The 25,448-nt window shown below is 37.5% G+C and overlaps 2 protein-coding genes and 1 pseudogene across 2 annotated transcripts; all 3 read right to left on the bottom strand.

Moving 5' to 3' along the window:
• Window positions 1-3,589: 3,589 nt before the first annotated feature.
• On the bottom strand, window positions 3,590-4,549 carry LOC110122687 (olfactory receptor 10AG1-like). The gene has a single exon (XM_020870226.2). It carries the CDS (start codon window positions 4,538-4,540, stop codon window positions 3,590-3,592), a length of 951 nt encoding a protein of 316 aa, XP_020725885.2. The 5' UTR covers window positions 4,541-4,549.
• Window positions 4,550-13,532: 8,983 nt separating this feature from the next.
• LOC110122686 (olfactory receptor 10AG1-like) lies at window positions 13,533-14,675 on the bottom strand (annotated as a pseudogene).
• A 3,284-nt stretch (window positions 14,676-17,959) lies between these two features.
• Window positions 17,960-24,419, bottom strand: LOC110122689 (olfactory receptor 10AG1-like). Its single transcript, XM_070472832.1, has 2 exons — window positions 24,063-24,419; window positions 17,960-20,159 (listed from the first exon to the last, which is right to left on the bottom strand). Exon 2 carries the CDS (start codon window positions 20,157-20,159, stop codon window positions 19,197-19,199), a length of 963 nt encoding a protein of 320 aa, XP_070328933.1. The 5' UTR covers window positions 24,063-24,419; the 3' UTR covers window positions 17,960-19,196.
• Between the last annotated feature and the right edge of the window lie 1,029 nt (window positions 24,420-25,448).

Below are 25,448 nucleotides of genomic sequence, written 5' to 3'. Positions count from 1 at the left end.
TGACTGAGCACACATGGTCAGTGGTCATTCTCAAGTTATCTAGTTTTGAAATGCAGTTTATGTAGCAAGAGATAAGTGGAGCAGTGTGGAAAAATAAATCAGAGAAGCAAGCTTTTAAATATATATATAAATACATGCATATTCAAAGATTGAGGAAAAATGTTTGAAAACTATATATATATCTGACAAAGAACATATAGCCAAAGTATATGAAGAGTCCACACAGACAGTAAGAAAACAAACAATCTAATAAAAATTGAACAAAGAATTTCAACAAATTAAGTCTCATCAAGAAGATATACACAAAGAAACCCACTTCAGACCTAGAGACACACACAGACTGAAAATGAGGGAATGTAAGAAGATATTCCATGCAAATGAAAATCAAAAGAAGGCTGGAAAAGCAATACTCATATCAGATAAGATAGACTTTAAAATAAAGAATGTTAAAAGTGACAAGGAAAGACACTATACAATGACCACGGGATGAAACCATGAAGAAGACATAACAATTGTAAATATATATGCACCCAAAACAGGAACACTTCAATATATAAGGCAAATGCTAATATCCATAAAAGGGGAAATTAGCAGTAACACAATAATAGTGGGGAACTGTAGCACTCAAATTACACCAATGGACGGGTCACCCAGGCAGAAAATTAATCAGTAAACCTATTCTTAAATGACACAATAGACCAAATAGATTTGATATTTGTAGGACATTCCATCTGAAAGAAGCAGAATACACATTCATCTCAAGTAAACATGAAACATTTCCCACAATAAATCATATCATGGATCACAAACTAAGACTTGGTAAACTTTTAAAAATTGAAATAATAACAAGCATGTGTTTCCAATGACAATATGAGAAATCCATTACAAGATAAAGCTGTAGAAAGCACAAACATATGGAAGCTAAACTATATGTGACTAAACAGCCAATATCACTGAAGAAAACAAAGAAGAAAGAAAAAAATACCCGAGACAAATGACAACAAAAACACGAGCACCAAAACCTAAGGTGCTCAGTAAAAGGAGTTCTAAGAAGGAAGCTTATGACAGTGCAATCTTACTCCAGGAAATGGGAAAAATCACAAATCAACAACCTTACATTACACCTAAAGCAACTAGAGAAAGAATAAACAAAACCCAAAGTTAATAAGAGGAACCAAAACATAAAGATCAGAGCATAAATAAATGAAAAATATAAAAAAAAATAATAGCAAATGTCAGTGAAACTAAAAGCCGGGTCTTTGAGAATATGAAGTTGATGAACATTCAGTCAGACTCACCGAGAAAAGCAAAGAGAAGACTCAAGTCAATAAAATTAGAAATGAAAGATGAGAAGTAACAACTGACATTGCAGATATTTTCCATCAGTCATCAGTGATGTGCAAGAGGGATGTGCTATGGAAAGAAGGAAAGTTAGTGATGAAATTAAAAGACACTTGCTCCTTGGAAGAAAAGTTATGACCAACCTAGACAGCATATTAAAAAACAGAGACACTACTTTGCTGACAAAGCTCTGTCTAGTCAAAGATATGGTTTTTCCAGTGGTCAGGTATGGATGTCAGAATTGGACCATAAAGAAAGCTGAGCACTAAAGAATTGATGCTTTTGAACTGTGATGTTGGAGAAGACTTGAGAGTCCCTTGGACCGCAAGGAGATCCAACCAGTCCATCCTAAAGGAGATCAGTCCTGGGTGTTCATTGGAAGGACTGATGCTGAAGCTGAAACTCCAATACTTTGGCCACCTGATATGAAGAACTGACTCATTGGAGAAGACCCTGATGCTGGGAAAGATTGAAGACAGGAGGAGAAGGGGACAACAGAAGACGAGATGGTTGGATGGCATCACAGACTCGATGGACACAAGTTTGGGTAAACTCTGGGAGTTGGTGATGGACAGGGAGGCCTGGCATGCTGCAGTCTATGGGGTCTCAAAGAGTCAGACATGACTGAGCAACTGAACTGAACTGAAGTGAATCATAAGCTGTGGAATAGTTTTCCCTACTCTGATTTTACCATTATTTCAAATAATGATGACATGGTCATATTCTTTGTAAGCCAAATTCCAAATAAAATCTGCAAAGTCTGCATGTTCAACAATGTTTTTTAATGTTAAAATCATATAGAAGTAGCAACAAACTGGATGACAAAATAAAACATTTTTTAAAATAGTAGATATTTGTGCAAAAAAATGCTCTTAATTATGAAATCCACACCTACAGAAGCATGCAATTCTTTTCTTTAAAATAAGACCTCTTTTAGTACTCTCCCTTTGACACCATTATTATATGAAATTCTTGCAAAGTACTAATGAGATGTGTCTGTAGTCACAGCTGATTATATTCACAGAAGTTCATACATCAGATGAAGCTGTGCTGAGTACATACATAGCAGAGGAAAGCACTCTTTAAACATCAAAGTGCTCAATCATAACACACACATTAAAATATTAAAACTTGCACTTCTGAACAACATTTCCTACCACAAAAGAGCTTCTGCACCAGCTGAAAAGTCACTAAAGAGGTGCATCTACCACCACCAAACACTGTGAAGCATGAATGTGTATTTTCTCCTTTAGAATTGCATTCAAGCCTGTGCAATAAAACACAGTTTTTTAAAAAATTTCACATAGCAATACTTCTGGTGGGATGGTGTAGCTGGCCATGTGCTTTTAAATAAGCTTCATACTCATTTTAATTTTGTTCTTTAAAAGAATGAAAGGAAAAAATAATAGCTAAATGACTTGCTTTACGTTTGATAGAGAAGATTGAAAACCAGTGATCGAACTTCTGGGACACCAGTGTTCCACGATTTTGTAAAACCTTCTTTAGTAAGTAATACATATATATGTAATCTTAAAAAAAAAATGATACTGATGAACCTTTGCAGGAAAGGAATGGAGACACAGATGTAGGGAATGGACTTACACAGTGGCGGCGGGAGAGAGTGAGGTGAATGGAACAGTAGCATCAACATATTCACACAATCAGGAGTGAGATGGTGGGAAGTTGCTGTGTAGCGCAGGAAGCCCAGTCTCAGGTGATGACCTGGAGGGATGGTGTGGGGGAGGGATATAGGAATAATCATGACTGATCTGTCTGGTGCTGGAGAAGACTCTTGAGAGTCTCTTGGACTGCAAGGAAATCCAACCAGTCCTTCCTAAAGGAAATCAGTCCTGAATATTCATTGGAAGGACTAATGCTGAAGCTGAAACTCCAATACTTTGGCCACCTGATGCAAAGAACTGACTCATCGGAAAAGACCCTGATGCTAGGAAAGATTGAAGGCAGGAGAAGGGGACGACAGAGGATGAGATGGTTGGATGGCACCACGGACTCAATGGACATGAGTTTGAGTAAACTCTGGGACTTGGTGATGGACAGGGAGGCCTGGCATGCTGCAGTCCATGGGGTCGCAAAGAGTTGGACATGACTGTGCGACTGAACTGAACTGAATTGAAAAATACAGTATAAAAAGAAATGGTTAACTTCTAAACTGGGAAATGTATAGATTTTTAAAAATTTTCTCTGATAACCCTGTGGCCAGTATTTAAAGCATTTTAAAATAAACTCATCACACTACTTTTTTCAGTAATGATTTTCTCAGTGCTGCAATCACATCCTTGTTCTGAAGGCTGTATATCATGGGATTGAACATAGGAGTCACTATGGTGTAGAAGAGAGAGAGCAGTCTGTCAGTCCCTGCAGAGTGTCTGGATTTGGGCCTTAAGTAGGCAATGGTAGCAGATCCAGAGAATAAAAGCACAGCCAACAGGTGAGAAGAACACGTGGAGAAGGCTTTGGCTCGCCCTCTGGCTGTTGGCAGCCTCAGAATGGTGCAGATGATTTTACTGTAAGAAGCAAGGTTCAACATGAAAGGTACGCCAACAAACAACAGAGCTACTGCATAGACTGCCAGCTCTTGCACAGAAGTTTCTCCGCAGGCCAGCTTCAGAATGGGGGGCACGTCACAGAAGAAGTGGCTAATCTGGTTCGAGTGACAGAAATGCAAAGAAGAAACCTGGCACATTTGCCCTATCTGCACTGGGATTCCACTGACCCAGGAGCCCACAGCCAGCTGGAGGCACACCTTTGGGGTCATGACCAGGGGATAGTGCAGAGGGTCACAGATGGCCACAGGGCGGTAATAGGCCATCACTGCCAGGAGGAAGCACTCGGTAGCTGCCAGTACAAGGAAGAAGCACATTTGGGCAGCACAGGCCAGCACAGAAATGCTCCTGTCCTGAGTCCAAAGGTTCACCAGAATCCTAGGGAGAGTGACGGACGTGTAACAGATTTCCAAGGAGGAAAAATTTGCCAGGAAAAAATACATGGGTTTCTGCAGAGCTGGGTCAATCCAAGTTATTATTATTAAGAGGCCATTTCCAATTAAAATAATGGTGTAAGTGATGGTGAACACCCCAAATAATAACACTTGTAGGTTTGGAAGATCAGAAAACCCCAGTAGTGCAAATTGGATCACTGTGGACATGTTGTCGTTTGCTTCCATCTCTTCATATTTCATCTGCGGGAATGATTCAATCAGAGGCACTGTCATTTCATTTTTATTGACTCTTGCTTTTTGTGTATAAACTAGATTATATGTCTTCTTACTTTACATTTCCCTATAAAAACCAAACTTATAATGCCAGGTGCTCTAGAAGTACAGAGAAGTATACCTTTTTTTTTTTCATTTATTTTTATTAGTTAGAGGCTAATTACTTAACAATATTGTAGTGGTTTTTGCCACACATTGACATGAATCAGCCACGGATTTACATGTGTTCCCCAACCCGATCCCCCCTCCCGCCTCCCTACCTTTATTTATCATTAAACCTATCTGAAAGAAAAAACTTCAGTTTCTGTTTTCTCTACCCTATATTATTTTGTTGCTTTGATTCTGAAGATGCGTGATTGCAATTTTGCTATTCATCTGAGCATTTAAAAATTCAAATTGAAAAATATGTTGAGTTGTAGCAATGATTTCATGTTTTCAACAGACATGCTATTTTCACCTCTCTATTCTGTTTTCCATTATTATCAATTCAAAATTAATATTATTCCTGTAAATATTTTGTAAGCCACTTAAAATTGTTTTGGGGGTAAAGATAGTTAATTTTTAAAATGATCTTCCAGTGGTATTTCTAAATCTTGTTTGTCTTTGACATTACACATATTTAGCTCTTTTACTATAAAATGAAATTAATGAGCTGACCATTGAGTATTATGGGATACTATTTATCATTTAAAAGAGTGTACTTCAATGTAACATCTATGAAAGCAACAGTCATAGATTTTTTTTTAATATCTAATTTCTCTTTTTATTCGTGTATTTATTTTAGTTTGGCCACATGGCATGTAGGATCCTAGTTTCCAGACTAGGGATCAAATCTGGACCCTTGCAGTGGAATCAGGGAGCCTTAACCACTGGACCACCAGGGAAGTTCCAGTAGTCATAATTTTTAATTCAGATTTTCCAACTTGGAGAAAAGAATCATTAAGCTGATCTTTCTGTCCAGGAACACCCAAGAGATAAGAAGTAGGTACATCTGGCACTTATGTTCCAGCTAGGGGTTCTAACTAGAATGCTCACCTCTCACATACTTACTGCATGAAAGAACCATCAGCCACAATTCATCTCTGAGATCTTCCTAAATTGCTCACATCCTTGATAATTGCTGTTGTTCTGCTGGCCCCATTTAATTCATTAATACTTGTGTTTTTTTTTTTTTTTTGCATTTTTGTGTATGTTTGTTTATGTGAATGTGAATATGTTGAGTTGAGGTTGCCCATCTTTGTTAAGTACTTGTCCTTTGCTATAGCTAGATCTTAAGCTTCTTGTGATATTCTATATATCTTTCTACGGAGTATATCATATATTTTCTCACAAAAGCAATTTCTTAATTTATTGAAAATTAAAATGAATCAACTTGATTGTTTCTTTACAATAGTCCCAAGATGTAAGTGAGGATTTGTACCCCAAATTCAGAACAAGCTCCTGTACCCTCCTGTTTTATTTACTTATTTAATTCAGTGTAGACTGTGTACTTGTATACTGATTAAAATTGCTTGTTGAAAGAATCATCAATCTTTTTAGACCAGTACAGTTCAAGGGTACCTTCTGTAGAGTGTGTATATCTAGAAATTATACTCTTTTCACCCACTCTTGTAGAAGTTACAAATTGCATCATTGTTTTCAGTATATCACACATAACTTTCACGATATGTCTTAACTAATTTGAAAGTTCACAAAGACAAAGCCACTGCTAAGAGACAAACCTGTATCCATATTCTAACAGTTTTAAGTGAGGACGAGGGTCAACATTTCAGCTACAGAAGTGTAGACACACATGTGGGGCAGAAGGAGCAGTCCATCCAAAACTCGAGCATCCCGAGGAATTCCTTTTCCCCAGGGACGGGGGAGCCTGGTGGGCCGCGTCTCTGGGGTCGCACAGAACCGGACGCGATTGACGCGACTTAGCGGCTGCAGCAGCAGGAAAAGGAAAGCTAAATAGGAGTCTGTCTTATCATCTGCAATATTTCAGGCTACTCATATATATTTATATCTTACATACAATATACACTAAGGATCAAAAGGTATTTAAACTTAACTCATTATTATAGAATTTTCCCAATGAAAATGTGATTTTAAGAAATATAAAAATGCTTTAACTGAGTCTTTAAAATGATCAGAAACGGGGGTCTGATAGGTGACATTATTAAGATATGATTTTATGTATAAGACTATGAAACAGTGCCTATTTTTTTTTCACCAGCTTATCCTGACACCTTTATCCATGTTTATTCACCCGTTGAGTTCAATGTAGAGTGTAATACTTGGATACTGATTAAAACTGCTTGTTGAATGAGCCCTCAGTCTTTTCAGTCCAGTATGCACCATGCCCTACATTTGATGAGTTAACCTCTGCCTTCAGAATCTACTGTCAGCTGTTTTCGTTTGTTTGTTTGTTTGTTAATTTAATTGTATCTTCTTTTGATAAAAGGTCTTCTCTCATTTTTTGGACTTCTATCTAAATTATTCCTTTCTGTTCAAGTAGGATAGTACATTTGAATATCCCTAGGTCAGGAAGATTTCCTGGAGAAGGGAATGGCTACCCACTCCAGTGTTCTTGCCTGGAGAATTCCATAAACAGAGTAGCCTGGTGGTTACGGTCCTTGGGGTCACAAAGAATCGGACATAACTGAGCAACTACCACTTTCACTCTTTCACACAGTGTAGTACATTTGCAAATCACACTGAAACTCAGGTTCAAAAAACAGCCAAAAGAAGTAAAAAAACAGAACTTGCAATCAAAAATACAATGTTCTTAATTTACTGAAAACTTTTTTATTCTTAACTTTGCTTTTCTTTGTCAAATGGAGCAAGATTTTATGAATCTTAGGTGGAATTATCAATGTAAAATCATATTTAAATTAAGAAATATTAAAGTTATTCAAATCCTACCCAAGTTACAGTTAGTTTTATAAACTCAATCTCATCAAAATTTTTCTTCTCAAATCTTGCAATGTTGGTTTCCAACTTCCAGAAACCTTTAGATAGTACTACTGTGACACTCAGAAAGAAGAGCCACTAAATTATCCAGCTTACATAGTCACTTTTGTTTTTATCCAAATAACTCATGTTTGCTTTTCTGGTCTTTCCACTGTGTGAGGATTGTAATAAGCAAGTACATCATCTATCGTTAAAATGTATGTGGTGCTATTGAAAGCAGGTTTGTAAAATCAAATTGAAGATAGGAAGTAAAAGTCTAAAATTGGTGACTCCAGAAGTCTAATTCCTTGCGTGCTACAGTCCATGGGTTCACAAAGAGTCAGTCACAACTGAGCAACTGAACTGAACTGAACTGAATTCCTTATTTGAAGTTTCTAAAGATTAAAATGAAAACATACCAAAATCTCTTCCATATTGTCAGATTCAGTTACCATAGAAGTTATTTTTAACAAACAGTATTTTATGTTAATAGGATGCAAAATCCTTTTAATAAAGTTCATTTACTATCTTATTCCTTAGTTATATACAATTAATTTTAATGAGATATCACAGGTTTAATACATGCAAACTTCTTAAATACATACTTAGCATATAGCAATCACTTAATAAAGGTTAGCATTTAAATGATTATGATAGCGATGCAGAGGTTGGTAAACTTTGGTATAGTGGCCCACTATATTATAAAGTACTTTTGTAATTTTTTATTTGATAATATAATAATGTGCATCAGAAAATTAAAAAGGCTATCTGAATCAGGGTTTTGAAATTAAACAAGAATAACAACAAAAGTTTCCTTGCTAAATTTTCTGAAATGAGTGTTTTTTGCCTGATGTTACATATAAATAGGTACATTTAAAACTAAATTTGACATTGGACAAAAATCAGTCATGCTTACCTGTTTAGATTGAAGTTAAATACAACGCTTGCCTTTATTAATTGAGCTATTGAGTTAAAAGCTGATAGAAACTGTGAACGTTTTGTGTGTGTGTGTGTGTGTGTGTGTGTGTGTGTGTGTGTTTTGGTAGTTAGGTAATTTTTGACACCAAGTATTTGATACCAGCCTTTACCACCCTCTAAAATATCTGCTATCTTCATAACAAATAGTGCTCTTTAAATAGGAATTATTCTTACTCTTGGGATCAGCTTCTTCCCCAGGTTACTTTCTAATTGAACTAAACCTTTCTGCATGCCACTCAGGAAGTTTGGTACAACAAGCAAAACCATACCTGTCTATACCACGCGTTCTCTAAATTCTCCATCTCTCCTCCTGTATTTTGCAATTATTAAGAAATATAAGCATTGTAAAGCAATGATTTATGATGATTGATATATTATTTTTATAAAATAAAGATGGTCTAAAAAGATGCAAATGTACACTGCGTTACAGGGATTTTGCTTTTCTCTCACTAAGTGTTCTGCGCTAAGAAATCCAGGACCGTGGGGGCAGCTGTGTCATCTTCAATACGGATCTTCCATCTCTAGGTCCACATGAGTCAGGCAGTCCTCAGTGCCTCCCGGACGACAGGTGGATACAAAGGAATGCTCACTCATTCCTTTTTAGATGTGCAAACTGGAAACAGAATCCGGAATTTCCAGGCATGACACCTCATATCAGCATTAGTCACAATTTCACACTGAACTGGGAGAGAGGATGCAAACACTTCTAGCTGTGCTGCCGTGTGCCCAGCCCAGACTCCCGTTTCTCTCGGCTGCCCTCACTTGTCACAAACTATAACTCCAAGAAGTTACTATATTGTCTCCCCAGCCAAGGATGCCCTCAAGTTAATTGTGGCAACTCTCAGTACAGAGAGCATCAGGTAATAGAACAGTATTTTCTGTACCACGCCCTACAAACTCACAGACACAAACTCACAAAATACAATGGAGAAAGATATTAGATTTAACTATAGGGAGTAGGAATAGATTTATACTCTTGTGAAGATTAATAAGACATAGTTTAGAAATCTGATGCTCATGCACTGAAAGCTATTCAAGTGTTATATATGTACACACCAATTTTGAATTACATTATTTTGTAATTTGTTTTAAGTCTAACAATTGAAATGCATGCGCAGCATGATCTCAGTTCTGCTTTTATTTGCATTTTGATAATGACTAATGGCAGTGACTATCCTTTATGTGATTATTTGACTTCTGCTGTCCGCTTTAGTAAAACATCTATTTAAGAGTTTTGTTCATTTAGTGGACATTTAGATTACTTCCATGTCCTGGCTATTGTAAATAATGCTGCAATGAGCATGGGGTGCATGTGTCTTTTTGAATATGGTTTTCTCAGGGTATATGCCCAGTAGTGGCATTCTCGGGTCAATGGCAGTTCTATATTAGTTTCCTAAGGAACCTCCATACTGGTCTGCACAGTGGCTGTATCAATTTAAGTTCCCACCAACAGTGCAAGAGTTGTTCCTTTTTCTCTATACCCTCTCTAGCGTTTCGTGTTTGTAGATTTTTTGATGATGGCCAGAGAGCTAGTGGGAACCTGCTTTAAAGCACAGGGAGCTAACTCATTGCTCTGCGGTGACCTAGATGATGCGGTGTCAGGGGTCGGAGGGAGGGGACATATGTATACCTGTAGCTAATTCACTTTATTATACCGTAGAATCTAGCACAATGTTGAAAACCAATGAAGAAAAAAACTCATACATTTGATGTTAGATTGCTTCTTTTCTTCCTGTTGACTTTGAGAGTTATTTGCATAATCTTTCCATATATTTCTTATTTGATATATGCAACTTTCAAATGTTTTCCCTTTTAGCTTGTATTTTCTATTTGGGCTTCCCTAATAGTTCAGTTGGTAAAGAATCCGCCTGCAATGCAGGAGACCTCAGTTCCATTCCTGGGTCAGGAAGACTCCTGGAGAAGGGATAGGCTGATAGGCTACCCACTTCAATATTCTTTGGCTACTGTTGTGGCTCAACTGGTTAAGAATCTCCCTGAAGTGTGGGAGACCTGGGTTCAATCCCTGGGTTGGGAAGATTCTTGAGTTCTTATTCACTTTCTGCCATAAGCATGGTGTCATCTGCATACCTGAAGTTATTGATATTTCTCCCGGCAATCTTGATTCCAGCTTGTGCTTCCTCCAGCCTGCATTTCTCATGATGTACTCTGCATATAAGTTAAATAAGCAGGGTGACAATATACAGTCTTGACGTACTCCTTTCCTGTTTGGAACCACTCTGTTGTTCCATGACCAGTTCTAACTGTTGCTTCTTGACCTGCATAGAGGTTTCTCAAGAGGCAGGTCAGGTGGTCTGGTATTCCCATCTCTTTCAGAATTTTCCCCAGTTTATTATTCAGCTGTTATAAAGAGTAAAATGATTCCATTTGCAACAACATGGATGGACCTATAGACTGTCATACTGAGTGTGGTCAGACATAGAAAGAGAAATATCATATCATTTACTTGCAGAATCTAAAAAAAAAAAAAAAAAAATGTGACATGTACGCACTGCTGTGTTTAAAATGGATGTCCAGCAATGACCTGCCTATCGCACACGGAGTGCTGCTCAATGTTATGTAACAGTGTAAATGGGGAATTGTTTGAAGCAGAAAAGTTATATAATGTGAACTTAGGGGACAGCACTATTTCCATGGGGCTGTGATTTCTGCTTCCCTAAATTTCATAAACAAAAATATTATTGTTTTCTCCATCTAGATCATCATCTTTGTCATCTTTATTATAATCATCATCCTAGATTACATTACAGACTATTTATAAAAATATATAAACATATGAAACATTTAATTAAAAGGTATATATACATATAGACACTATGAATAAAATGCATAAGTAACTAAACCTGGTACACCACATTTACTACCTAGATGGTAAAGCAAACAAATGGACTGAGAAGAGAAACATAACTAGCTTCAAAACAGGAGCTAACATTGCCTTATACACATGTGTACAATTATAACTGAAACAACAAAAGAACATAATTGTCAAAAGAACTTCCAGCGGATGTATTCTCCAAATGAGTTGCTGATTGTGCTTATGTGTGTGTGTGCTCAGTCATATCTGAGTCTTTGTTACTGCCTAGACTGCAGCCCACCAGGCTCCTCTGTTCATGGAATTTTACAAGCAAGAAGACTGGAGTGAGTTGCTCTTTCCTATTCCAGGGGAACTTCCTAACCCAGGGATCGAACTCTTGTCTCTTGTCTCTTGCATTGGCAGGCAGATTCTTTACCACCGTGCCATCTGAATGTAATTGGGAGGATACCTGTTAATGATTCTATTGACAGATGCTCATTTTCCTGGTGAATATCAGCTCAAAGGTTTAAATATTATCTCACTTAGAGAAGGTTAAAAATATAGAGGATTAGGCAAGGCACACTAATGTAAATGCAATTGTGGAAGCTTTGTGTAATTCTGAAAATAACTTCTAACATTTTCTTCACATTAAAAGCATGCATATATTTTATTTTTAAAATATGAAATAGCATAGGGGTAGTTTGGAAGGCAGTGATGAAAAGATGAAATAATTCAAAGCAGATTATTTGGGGGCCAAAATTGCTACATAGAATATAGAAATATGTACAAAGTAAAAGTGTTGAGACAAACAGGGAGATTCTTCTATAATGTGCAGTTAGGAAAAGTACTCAGTGCATGAAAAATTTTTCTTTTGGTGTGATAATAGAAGTAATTCCTCATGAGGGTATAGTGGGCTAAATAAACATACTCCTAGTGACTATTGATTCTTTGAAGTCTCTAGATTTTGCCAGGGCTCTGACATACGGCATAGTAATATGCATTCGCTCATTCACTTGTCCAATTTCTCCTTCAAATAGTCATTATTTAACTGCTACTGGTCAGTTTCCATGCAATTGAATCAAAAAGTGCCAAAAATAAAAGCGGAAAAATATAAGGAATCTTGCATGTTTTAAGGTATATTTAAGCCAAAAGTCTTAACAACTTGAATTCTCTTTTGTTTTTTCATAAAGTATGTAACAAACATTACTCTTTATTCACAATAGAGGATTATTTAGGTATGAAATATTGAAGACCCTTTCACTAATTAGCCTACCAGACTCCTCCATCTGTGGGGATTCTTCAGGCAAGAATACTGGAGTGGGTAGCCATTCCCTCCTCCCTGGATCTTCCCAATCCAGGGATCGAACCCAGGTCTCCTGCATTGCAGGCAGATTTTTTACTGTCTTAGCCACCAGGGAAGCCCCAAAAACATTTAAGCACAGTCAACGGTGGATTGTTTTAAACTATCTAAAATTTCTTATAAGCTAGAAATGGTTCAGTTTTTAAGGGAAAATATTTAAAACCATTCTCTGATAACTGTGTGGCAAACAGATAGAACATCTACAAATATACTCATCACACTATACTTTTATTGTTTTCAGTCATTCAGTGAAGTCCAACTCTTTGTAACCCCATGTGTTAGGGGAAGCACACTGATTGAAACCGCCCACCCTGGCCAGGCACCATAGTAACCATTTGCATGAGTTGTTTTATGACAGGAGATCCTGATAAGGAATATGGAACTAATAAGCCACCACCAACCGGAAGAGTTCGGGAAAGGTCAAAAGGAGACACCGGGTGTCTGTCCACTTCCCAGAATCCCTCTCGCTAGCATCCATCTTGGCTGAGGAATGCGTGCGCCATCAGGAAAGACTCTGAATTCGAATGATTGGCCAAAGACTACCCGCAAACTAATCCCATCCCCATAAAACCCAAGACTGCGAGCCACGCGGCAGAGCAGTTCTCCTGGTTCCCTCACCCTCCTGCTCTCCAGCCGAGTGCCCTTTCCCAATAAAGTCTCTTGCTTTGTCAGCACATGTGTCTCCTCGGATAATTCCTTTCCGAGTGTTAGACAAGAGCCCAGTTTTGGGCCCTGGAAGGGGTCCCCCTTCCTGCAACACATGGACTGCAGCATGCCAGGCCTCCCTGTCCTTCACTATCTCCTAGAGTTTGCTCAAGCTGTTGTCCATTGAGTCAGTGATGCCATTCCACTATCTTGTCCTCTGTGGTCCCCATCTCCTCCTGCCTTCAATCTATATTTTATGTAACAATTGTCTCAATGCTGCAATCTCATCCTTGTCCTGAAGGCTGTATATCATGGGATTTAACTCCGGAGTCCCTCTGGTGTAGAACAAGGAGAGCAGTCTGTCACTTCCTGCAGAGTGAATGGATCTGGGCCTTAAGTAGGTAATGGCAGCAGATACAAAGAATAAAAGCACAACAGGCGAGAAGAACACGTGGAGAAGGCTTTGTCGGCTGTTGGCAGTCTCAGAATGGTGCGATGATTTTACTGTAAGAGGCAAGTATGAACATAAAGGGCACTGCAGCAACCAGCAGAACTACTACATAGACCGACCGCTCATGTGCAAAAGTGTGTCGGCAGGCCAGCTTCGGAATGGGGGGTACGTCACAGAAGAAGTGGTTAATCTGGTTCAAATGACAGAAACGCAGGGTGAAGATCCAACACGTTTGCCCTATCTGCACTGGGATTCCACTGACCCAGGAGCCCACAGCCAGCTGGAGGCACACCTTTGGGGTCATGACCAGGGGATAGTGCAGAGGGTCACAGATGGCCACACAGCGGTCATAGGCCATCAGCGCCAGGAGGAAGCACTCAGTGGTTCTGAGGATAAGGCAGAAGCACATTTGGGCAGCACAGGCCAGCACAGAAATGCTCCTGTCTTGAGTCCAAAGGTTCACCAGGATCCTAGGGAGAGTGATGGACACGTAACAGATTTCCAAGGAGGAAAAATTTGCCAGGAAAAATACATGGGTTTGTGCAGTGCAGGGTCAAGGCAAGTTATTATTATTAAGAGGCTATTTCCAGTTAAGATAATGATGTAAATGATGGAGAACACCCCAAATAGTAACCCTTGGAGGTTTGGAAGGTCAGAAAACCCCAGGAGAACAAATTGTATCACTGTGGATACATTGTCTTCTGATTCCATCTCTTCATATTTCATCTGTGGGAATGATTCAATCAGAAGTACCATTATTTCACTTTTTGACTTTTGTTTCCTTATGTATAAACAGGATTCTATGTCCTCTTATTTTTCCAATTCCCTAAAGAAACAAAACCTATTACTAATAAGACCTGTGAAAGTGTAGTGAAATATATTTTTCATTAATGTTATATATATTTTTAAGAAAATATATCTCTAATTTTCTTGAAGAGATCTTTAGTCTTTCCCATTCTATTGTTTTCCTCTATTTCTTTGCATTGGTCTCTGAGGAAGGCTTTCTTATCTCTCCTTGCTATTCTTTGGAACTCTGAATTCAAATGGGAATATTTTTCCTTTTCTTTTTTGCTTTTGGCTTTTCCTCTTTTCACAGCTATTTGTAGGGCCTCCTCAGAGAACCATTTTGCTTTTTTGCATTTCTTTTTCTTGGGGATGGTCTTGATCCCTGTCTCCTATACAATGTCATGAACCTCCATAGTTCATCAGACACTCTGTCTATCAGATCTAGTCCCTTAAATCTATTTCTTAATTCCACTGTATAGTCATAAGGGATTTGATTTAGGTCATACCTGAATGGTCTAGTGGTTTTCTCTACTTTCTTTTATTTAAGTCTGAATTTGGCAATAAGGAGTTAATGATCTGAGCCACGGTCAGCTCCCACTCTTGTTTTTGCTGACTGTACAGAGCTTCTCCATCTTTGGCTGCAAAGAATATAATCAATCTGATTTTGGTGTCGACCATCTGGTGATGTCCATGGGTAGAGTCTTCTCTTGTGTCGTTGGAAGAGGGTGTTTGCTATGACCAGTGTGTTCTCTTGGAAGAACTCTATTAGCCTTTGCCCTGCTTCATTTTGTACTCCAGGGTCAAATTTGCCTCTTACTCCAGGTGTTTCTTGACTTCCTGCTTTTGCATTTCAGTCCCCTATAATGAAAAGGACATCTTTTTTGGGGTGTTAGTTCTAGAAGATCTTGTAGTTCTTCATAGACCCATTCAACTTCAGCTTCTTCAGCATTACTGGTTGGGGCATAGACTTGGATTACCGTGATATTGAATGGTTTGCCTTGGAAATGAACAGAGATAATTATGTCATTTTTGAGATTGCATCCAAGTACTGCATTTCAGACTCTTTGGTTGACTATGATGGCTACTCCATTTCTTCTAGATATTCAGTGGTTTGCTAATGTTTACATATACTTTCAGTATGGAAATCCAATATATGTGGCAGTTATTAATTGATTCTCTGTTTTGTCAAGTATGTTGGCTGTCACAGAATAATGACCCTCAAAGACACATTTTATAAGGAAGGTTGAGTGCCGAAGAATTGATGCTTTTGAAGTGTGGTGTTGGAGAAGACTCTTGAGAGTACCTTGGACTATAAGAAGATCAAACCAGTCAATCCTAAAGGAAATCAATCCTGAATATTCATTGGAGGGACTGATGCTGAAGCTAAAGCTCCAATACTTTGACCACTGATGCGAAGAGCCAACTCTTTAGAAAAGACCCTGATCCTGGGAAAGACTGAAGGCAGGAGGACAAGGGGATGACAGAGTTCAAGATGGTTGGGTAGCATCACCAATGCTATGGACATGAGTTTGAACAAGCTCTGGGAGGTGGTGAAGGACAGGGAAACCTGGCATGCTGTAGTCCATGGGCTCACAAAGAGTCGGACAGGACTGAGCGACTGAATAGCAACAACAACATGCCTATATATGACAACCTTGTGTGTGCATGCTAAGTCATTTCAGTGGTGTCTGCTTGCGCCACCCTATGGACTGTCGACAGCCAGGCTCCTCTATCCATGGGATTCTCCTGGCAAGAATACTGGAATGGGTTGCCATGCCCTTCTCCAAGCTATCGTCCCAATCCAGGGATCAAACACACGTCTCCTGCAGCCCCTGCACTTCAGTCTGATTTTTTTACCACTGAGACACTGGGGAAGGCCATATATGACAACCTTAATCATTCTAAACATAATTAGTTCAATTAATTCATCTAGAAAACTTCACATCTGAGTTACTGCATGCACACACACAAACTCTTTTTATCTATGTATCTATTATCTATCTAAATGCTTTAAACACAAAATATAAATGTACGTGTATAAATATGTATATCTTTTGTGTGTAAAGCTTATTATGGAAAAGCTCAATCATCTTCCTTTTTGAAATTTCAACATCATCTCTCTAAAAGTTTATTTCATAATTTATATATTTTTTCAACTCTTCCCTTAGACCATATGTTCACCTTCTCTTTATCTTCCAATTCTATTATTCTATTTCTGTATATGTTCTCTGTACTAATTATATGATAGTGAAATAAGCTTACATGCTTTCATGTCACAGCTAAAGAAATAGTTTATCGATATAAAGGTTACATATAGCAAAACACTATTCCAAGAAACAATTATACATATGATACCTATATAAATATAAATATACAGCTATCTTTAAAAAAAGGAAAGAAAGAGATGTCTACCATTATTCCCTGAACTTTCTTTTCCAGCAAAGAATCCATAGCTATTAATACAATCCAGATGCACAATGAAGACATATTCACTTTTCACTTTCCCCGAATCAGGCTATTAATCTTGTAAAGATTTTGCACATATTATTGACCTTCCCATCCTTTGTTGTCAGTTGACTTCAGTCCACAAAAGCAATATTATCCTAAAGTACACACACACACAGACAAGCATGTATACCTATGTAAATGAATATCTGTTTTCGTGTTTCTAAATAATAAAACTGTGTTTGCTTAGTTTCTCAGGATTATAGGTGACATGTTCCAGGAATAGTACAATGCAAAGTAGTAACAAAAGAGTATGTTGCTAATAAAGATATTTATAATTTACAAAGCATTGGTAGTATTTGCACACGTTCATTGTGTTTTAAAAACAAGTGATACAGATTTTTTGGCAAGCTATTACCTCTGAATGGGGTAACTAGTTTAGATATGGTTTGTTAGTTGCCAAGCCAAAGTGAAAATAATTTCTGAAGCTGTCCACTGACATTTTTAGCTTGTGAAACTTCAGTATCTACCCAAAAAAGTCATAATGCTCCAAGATATCACTCTTATTTGCCATTCTCTATAAAAAGAGAGAGATCCAATCACATCTGATCGATATATTAGTATTTTTAAATGTTGCCCCCCCATTAGTTATCTCTTTTCTCTACAAAAGGGGTTTTTTTTTTTTTTTTTAATTAGGCAGGAAGGAGAGAAAAAAGAGAGGATTTCTTAATTTCTGTCTCAATCTTTTCAACATATAATAGTTTCAGGATTTATCCAACTTCTGCCTAGAAATGTTCCTGGAATTCTGGTGTTGCTGTTATTAAATTTCTCTTTCTTTTAACCTCCCCTGTATTCAATCATTTCCATTAGGTTTCAGTAGGTTATGATAGCCGTATTATCTGCGAATCGTGGTGATTTATTTTTTACTTGGTTCTCAATAAGAGTCAGTTTTTCCTTCTTCACTTTATTATCAGAATTGGTCACATTTCATCTGGTTGTTTTCTCCCAGGGAGAAAGTGTTACTGAACCTCCCTATCCATGTGGAAGTAGCCAGCGCCACATAAATGTGAACAGAACTGGCATATATTTTTATGGGAACAAACTTTAAGAGCAACGGTTCAAGCTTCATCATACTTTTTAACTTTGATTAATGGCGACAGGTTGTATTCCGCAATGATCTATTTCCTGTCTATATGAAGGATTATAATATATACATGGAATTTTGAAAAATATGTAACTACAGACTAGTACACACGACTAACAATTGCGATTTTCCTTGTCCAGAATGAATACAAATGTATTGCTTGTTATTTTGATTACCTGAATAGCATAAGTTTATTGTAATAAATTGCACAATTTCAATAAAACAAAGGGAAACATAGAATCATTTACTCTGTGATTTCCATAATTAACAATGATGATTATTTTTGTATTGACCATTTTTAATATGTGTATGTATATAAAGTTTAAGGTGTACAATACTTGTGCTTTTATAGCAGATACTTACATTTACAAAAGTTTAAATCCTTTCCCTTTTACCCTAACTTTCTTATCACTACTATCATCTCTAGAAAAATATATTATATGACTTGTAAATATTCCTATCACTTTTTCCAGGCTCATCTTATTGTATGTAAAGACTTCAATAATATCTTTTGTTTTATCAACTCAACAAATCATATTATGGATTTAATCTGATATACACATAAATGATGCCTAATAATTACTAATATCATTGTACAGCATAGTTTATTAAACTACATTCCCAATGAGAGGTACTTTTCAGTCTAAGAAATTATTTCTCTGTAGAATAATTGCTAGGCCAAACTATACATAACATTTTAATTAATGTCCATTACTGACTTAGTTTTAAAAATTCCATGACAACTCTATGGAACTGAATAATATGCTTTCCAATAAGTGATATAACTGAGTCTGTATTACAACTGGGCCTCTTATAGCAGTTCTTGTCTAAAGCTCTTACTACAAAAGAACATTTCACAATAAGGTTATAGAATTCCCAAGCAAATGATTTGCTATTTGTTGACCCATACACAACTGTATAACTGGAGACAGAAAGGTTTCTCAGTGTTACAAATAATTTTTATTTTGGTAATAACTACCACTTTATAGACAGATAAATTGAGTTTAAGATAAATATCTGTTGAAAATTTGTAACACATATATAAGAAATCAAGTTCTGAAATACAAGTCACTTTTTCAATGATCGAAGGTGTTTACCTGGCCATTTTCTCAGGGCCATCATGACATCCTTGTTCCTTAGACTGTATATCATGGGGTTAAACACAGGCGTCACAATCGTGTAGAAGAGGGAAAGTACTTTGTCAGTTCCTGCTGAGCCTTGCATCTTGGGTCTTAAATATGTGACAATGGCTGATCCGAAGAACAATGCCACAACCATAAGATGAGATGAGCAGGTGGAAAAGGCTTTGCCCCGACTTGTGGCTGATGGCAATTTAAGGATTGTGGAGATGATTTTGCTGTAGGAGACAAGTATCAACAGAAATGGAATCAAAACAAACAGCACAGCAACTGTGAAGACCAAGATTTCATGCAGAAAAGTGTCCCCACAGGCCAGCTTGAGCATGGGAAGGATGTCACAGAAGAAGTGGTTGATGAGGTTAGAACCACAGAAGGGCAGAGAGAAAATCTGGCATGTCTGGCCTATTTGGATTGGGATTCCACTGATCCAGGAGCCAGCCACTAGCTGGATACACACCTTGTGGTTCATAACTAGAGGATAGTGCAGAGGGCTACAGATGGCCGCGTAGCGATCATAGGCCATCACGGCCAGAAGGAAGCACTCGGTGGCTCCAAGTGTAAGAATGAAGCACATTTGTGTGGCACAAGCAGCTAGAGAAATCGTTCTTCTTTGTGTCCCAAGACCTGTGAGCATTCTGGGGAGTGTAACAGACACATAACAGATTTCCAAAAGGGAAAAATTGCCAAGGAAAAAGTACATGGGGGTCTGGAGACCAGGGTCTAGTTTTGTTATCAGAAATACGATGCCATTGCCCATCAAGATAATTATATAGATGAGTAAGAACAGTCCAAATAAAAACTTCTGGAGATGAGGAACATCAGCAAAGTCCAGGAGAACAAATTCCATCAATTTAGTGAGATTACCTTCTGGTGCTTTTTCTTGATGTTCCATCTGTGAAAAAGGGTAAATGTATTATCTGCTTTTTATTTTCACCATCAGGGATCAGTGCCTGTTTTAGAAATTGTATCAGGGTATCCAGGTTGATTTTCATGATCAATGCAACTGCTTCTAATTTAAGAATTTTATTATGTATGCATTTCCCCTTTCTCAGTTTATAATCCATGTGTTATCACCATACACTCCCCCTTGAGATATCTTTTACAGCATTCTTTCCGAATACAGTCCAAAGTCAAAAAAGCTAGAGTGTCAGTCGTTCAGTCGTGTCTGACTCTCTGACCCCAAGGACGGTAGCCCGCCAGGCCCCTCCGTCCATGGGGTTTCCTAGGCCAGGATACCGGAGTGGGTGGTCATTCCCTTCTCCAGGGAATCTTACCAACCCAGGGATCAAACGCAGGTCTCCTGCATTGCAGGCGGATTCTTTATCGCCTGAACCACCAGGGAAGCCCCGAATGCTCAGCACAGACATTGGACAAATTGAAGATAAACCCACAGTGTTGTTATGTGATCTCAGTTTTAAATACTGACATTATTTTGTGGCCATGTTTCACGGTTTGTGGGATCTTAGTACCCCAACCAGAGGTTGAACCTCAGGCTCATGGCAGTGAAAGTACAGAGTCCCAATCATTGGACTACTAGGGAATTCCCTTAAATAGTTAACATTTTTTGACAATTTTATTGTATTTCTCTATGACTTTACATATATCAGTAGAACTATTAATATAACAGAAATTATCTCCCTTGTATATTTTCAGCTACATATTTCAACTCTTCATTTCCCTCCCATCACTTATGATCTTGATCATACGTGTTCTTATATACAATTCACATTATTAGGCAGTTTACAAAAAACATGAGAGAATATTTTATTTTATTGTACATAGGGGAATAAAATACATATATTTCAGTAAGATGCTATGTGGGGGCTATCAGAGGGTTTTATTCTGGAAAAGTTATGTGGGGATAAATAAAGAGAGAAACAATTCAGAGGGTCACTGTGGGAAAAGAGGGGTCAGCTGGAATGTGTTCACTAGCTGTGTAAGACACTTCCTGTCATGCTTAACCCGTGTTCTGTGTGCATCTCTGATGTCTTTGTTGTTCCTCTAATAATAATAATACTAATAATAATTCAGATAACAGTTTCTAAACTCATTTTTCTTGAGCTAGGATATTGAGATTTAGCAATGATGGATACATTGCTCATTTGCACATTGTTTTTGTGATTGCAAATCAATGCCTATTTTTTAAATCATACTTAAGTTTGAATCCTAACTCTGTTATTTATCATTTGTTATATTAAGTAAGTGTTTAAAATTTGTTTGCTTTCTTATTTGAGATAATTAAATATGATATTATTGATAAAATTACCTATCACTTTTAACATGTTTAAGTCATAGTCCTATAAGTATTAATATGGTATAATGATCTTAAATCCTTAGTTGCCAGGGTTGTAACACACTCCCTGGAAAAATTGTTTTTGGTAGAGTTATTGAGTTATTCATTGATGATGACTTTTTTCCATTTTTTCCTTTAATCAGGGCCAGGAGTAGGATACGGTCTTACCTAAATAAGGGATGAGACTCCTTTAGTACAGAATCTAAGAGCACAAACTCAGTTTCAGGGCTGACTCTGCATTGTGCCGTTGTTAAAATGATTGCCTCCTTCAATATTACACTCCAGGCATCACTTGACTCAACATGAGTCCCAGCCCTGCTTCTCAGTTCCCCACCCTTTATGTTTCAAGTTTTTCCACCAAGCACAGTCTAAATATAGTGTCATGGACAAAAAATACAATCCTGACAAGATGGCCTGCAACTGAACCATGGCTTCACTTACCAGCTGTGTGACAAGGCCAAGTGCTTAATCTCCCTGCCCACGGTTCACTTGGCTGAAAAACCGACTTAACGTTGTACTAACAGTTAGCATTGCTACATATATTAGTTCATTTGCTACAATAAAGCAACTTAAAATTGTTTTGGCATTCATAGAAAATCTATTTGAAAGCTAGCTATTAGTGTTTTTATTAAAAGCTAAATTTTATTCTAAATTTCACTCTCTGCTTTAACAGTATGAAAAACTGTTCTGTAATTTACCTTGGCTTGGTATCACATGGTTAATGTGGGGATGAAATAAGATATTAAAACAATCATCACAGTTTTATAAAAATCCCAGACTTTTAGATGTGAATTCTCCACTAAATTTCTGCCAATAATTTAATAATATTATCACCTCTACTCTAGAACTAATAGGGAGAGAGTACATGACTTTGTAGCACATAGTGTTGCAATTTGGCTAATTCCTTTCATATACTTTTTTTCTTTCCCACTGATATTACATGATCTGGGATCTAAGGACTGAGATCTAGGAAAATAGCTATTGCATGGTCTAGGAAAATAGTCCTAGTTTTCCTGCTTGGAAGCAATATAGATCTCAGAAAATGCTTCTTTACTTAACATATTGTTCATTATTTGATTCTGAAATTGAGTAAAGGAATAGACACTTTTAATTTAAAATTGTCAATCTTAAAAGTGAGGAAAAATTATTATACAAAAGAGTAGAATTGCAATCTTTATCATTTTTATGAATAAAATTATTAGTATATCACTCATTACCTGAATAAAATTATTTCTAGTACTATATAAAATATAATTTCTAATTGTACAGATATGACATTTTGGTGATGAAATCTTGTATAACATGAAATAGGTAAGATTTGAGTTTGAATTTCTCAATAGTAAAACAAAATATGCTTCAAAGATGTTTGTATATTTGATAAAAATTGGTAACCCAATTCTTGAAAATAATTTAAAAACATTGTTGAAACTAAAGCTATCTTTATTATTTTATAAATCCTGAATTCTATAATTTTTTCAAAATAATTGTTCTTTGAATTCCAATGGTTAAAACTTTATTTTATGTATTACTTTCTTTTAAATCTCTTATTATAATATCAAACTGAATAGACTTGTAACCTTTTTTTGTTACAATATGTGGGCTCAAGTGAAGTTTTCTTTAATACTACCTATACCTAGACTTAAGTTATTACATTTTTTGGCATTTCAAAGTGACTTAATATCATTTTTTATTATAATTATTTGATTGCAAATTTTATTTAATAAAATCAGAAATATATAGAAGTTGCTTTAATGAACAAAAATATTTGCTACCATGTGTAAAATCAATAATTTACACATTAAAAATCTGTGTGCATGATTAATTTTAAATTTAAAATAAGAATTACGCCTTACTATCATTTTCATATTTACCTTTCTTACTTGAAATGTTGCTGATTTTTCTCACTAGAGAGGCTTTGAATATTTACTGTAAGTGGAATTACTTGTTTCATCAAAGTAATTCAACTGGCCTTTAAATATTCTATTCTTTCTAAACATAAAGTGCTCTTAAATAAAAGTAGTTATCACTACTCAAGGGATCTCTGCAACTTGGCACATTTAAATTTCTAATTAAAATCATCACTCTTTGAATTATCTGATTTGTTGTATTTTTTTAAATTCTTCCCAGAAAGCTCTCACTACTCAGAATATTTTTTTTTTTCTTCAGCCTCTCTAGGGAATAGAGGACACAGTGCATTTTATTTCTCAGATGTGAACAGGGTGCTAAGTAATACTATTTGTGGGCTCCCCAGGCGGTACAGTTGGTAAACAATTGGCCTGCCAATGCAAGAGATGCAAGAGATACAGGTTCGATCCCTGGGTCATGAAATTCACCGTGGAGTAAGAAATGACAACCCACTCCAGAATCCTTGCCTGGAGAATTCCATGGACAGAGGAGCCTCGTGGGCTCCAGAGTCGGACACGACTGAACACACACACACACACACACACACACACACAATATTATTTGGGTTGATCAAATAGACACGGATTCAATTCTTACCTTAACTGTTCATCGTAGCAGGAGAAAGGTTAATTGTAGTAGGAGAAAATTTTTCCTCTCTTTTGCAGCCTACCACCAATTTTTCCCAATCTTACTTTACATCTTCAAGATGTGAATACTTTCAGCCTCTAGTTACAATAAAATGAGAATCTGGAATAAATCTAGCTGAGATCATGGGAAAGATGCTAAGCAAAATGTTTGTGAGTTATATGTTTCAAAAGTGGAGAAATTTCTCCAACATAAAGATTGTTTAAAAATCTTGGCTTAGAGCCAGTTTCTCATGACCCCAAAAAGTGGATGTTGTTTCTGATTATTTAGTAAATAGTGACTTCTGAAGGTTTATGATTATGAAGAGAAAATATTTACCAGAGAGGGAACACATAGTCATGTGACAGTGGGAGTGATCCGGAAGGTTAATTAAAGAGCACCAGGAGCCCTGTGGCGCAGATCCTGAGCAGCGGGGGGTGGGACAGGCTTCTCACGGGGACCGGATGTGGCGAAGGACAGGAAGGAAGTGAGAGGCCAGCCAGGCTGGATCCTGCAGGGGCTCACCCAGGGCTCAGCCCGCACTGGGAAGGAGTCACAAGGCCTGTGGATCAGCGGAGCGCGTGTGACGCACGGGCTTGTCAGGCGGCTCGGGTGAAGAGTCTGCCTCCCGGGCGGGAGAGGCCGGCGGAGCCGGGAGAGCTGTCGTCCCCGGGGTCGCAAAGAGTCGGACCCAGCGGAACGACTGAGCGCAGCGCAGCGCAGCATCATGCACAAATAAAGACCTGCTGCTGGAGTAGAACAGAAACTCCAGAAAAGGCTCAAATACACACGAAAATCTGTCACTGACTGAAAATAGCCTACCAAAGGTAAAGCCTGGACAGTTAAAATAACTGTCGTTCGGACAACTGGGCACCCTTAGAGGGAAAAAAAAACCCAAACCAGTATATGTATTTTTGATAACTATCCCAAGGCAGAATAAACTCCAAATGATACAGAATTTTGTATATTTTAGAGTGAAATGATGAAAGTATTCTAAGAAATTATAAAAAGAGGTTTTATAATTTTGGAGTAATGAAAGTTTTTTTTTCCATTTATCAGTTGGAGGTCAATTACCCTACAATATTGTAGTTGTTTTTGCCACACATTGGCACGAATCAGTCATGGACCTACATGTATTCCCCATCCTGATCCCCCGTTCCAACCCCCTCTCCACCCGATCCCTCTGGGTCTTCCCAGTGCACCAGGCCCGAGCACTTGTCTCATGCATCCAGCCTGGGCTGGTGATCTGCCTCACCCTTGATAATATACATGCCTCGATGCCGTTCTCTTGAAACCTCGCCTTCTCCCACAGAGTCCAAAGTCTGTTCTGTACATCTGTGTCTCTTTTTCTGTTTTGCA

This window comes from Odocoileus virginianus, chromosome 10 (genome assembly GCF_023699985.2).
Source record: "Odocoileus virginianus isolate 20LAN1187 ecotype Illinois chromosome 10, Ovbor_1.2, whole genome shotgun sequence".
In the NCBI taxonomy this organism is placed as follows: domain Eukaryota; kingdom Metazoa; phylum Chordata; class Mammalia; order Artiodactyla; family Cervidae; genus Odocoileus; species Odocoileus virginianus.
Note: the sequence above shows the minus strand (reverse complement) of the source record. Positions and strands in the feature narration are given on the sequence as shown.

Bases quoted from the DNA above. Each gene is read 5' to 3' on its own strand.
- LOC110122687 (XM_020870226.2), bottom strand. From the start codon at position 4,540: ATGAAATATGAAGAGATGGAAGCAAACGACAACATGTCCACAGTGATC.
- LOC110122689 (XM_070472832.1), bottom strand. From the start codon at position 20,159: ATGGAACATCAAGAAAAAGCACCAGAAGGTAATCTCACTAAATTGATG.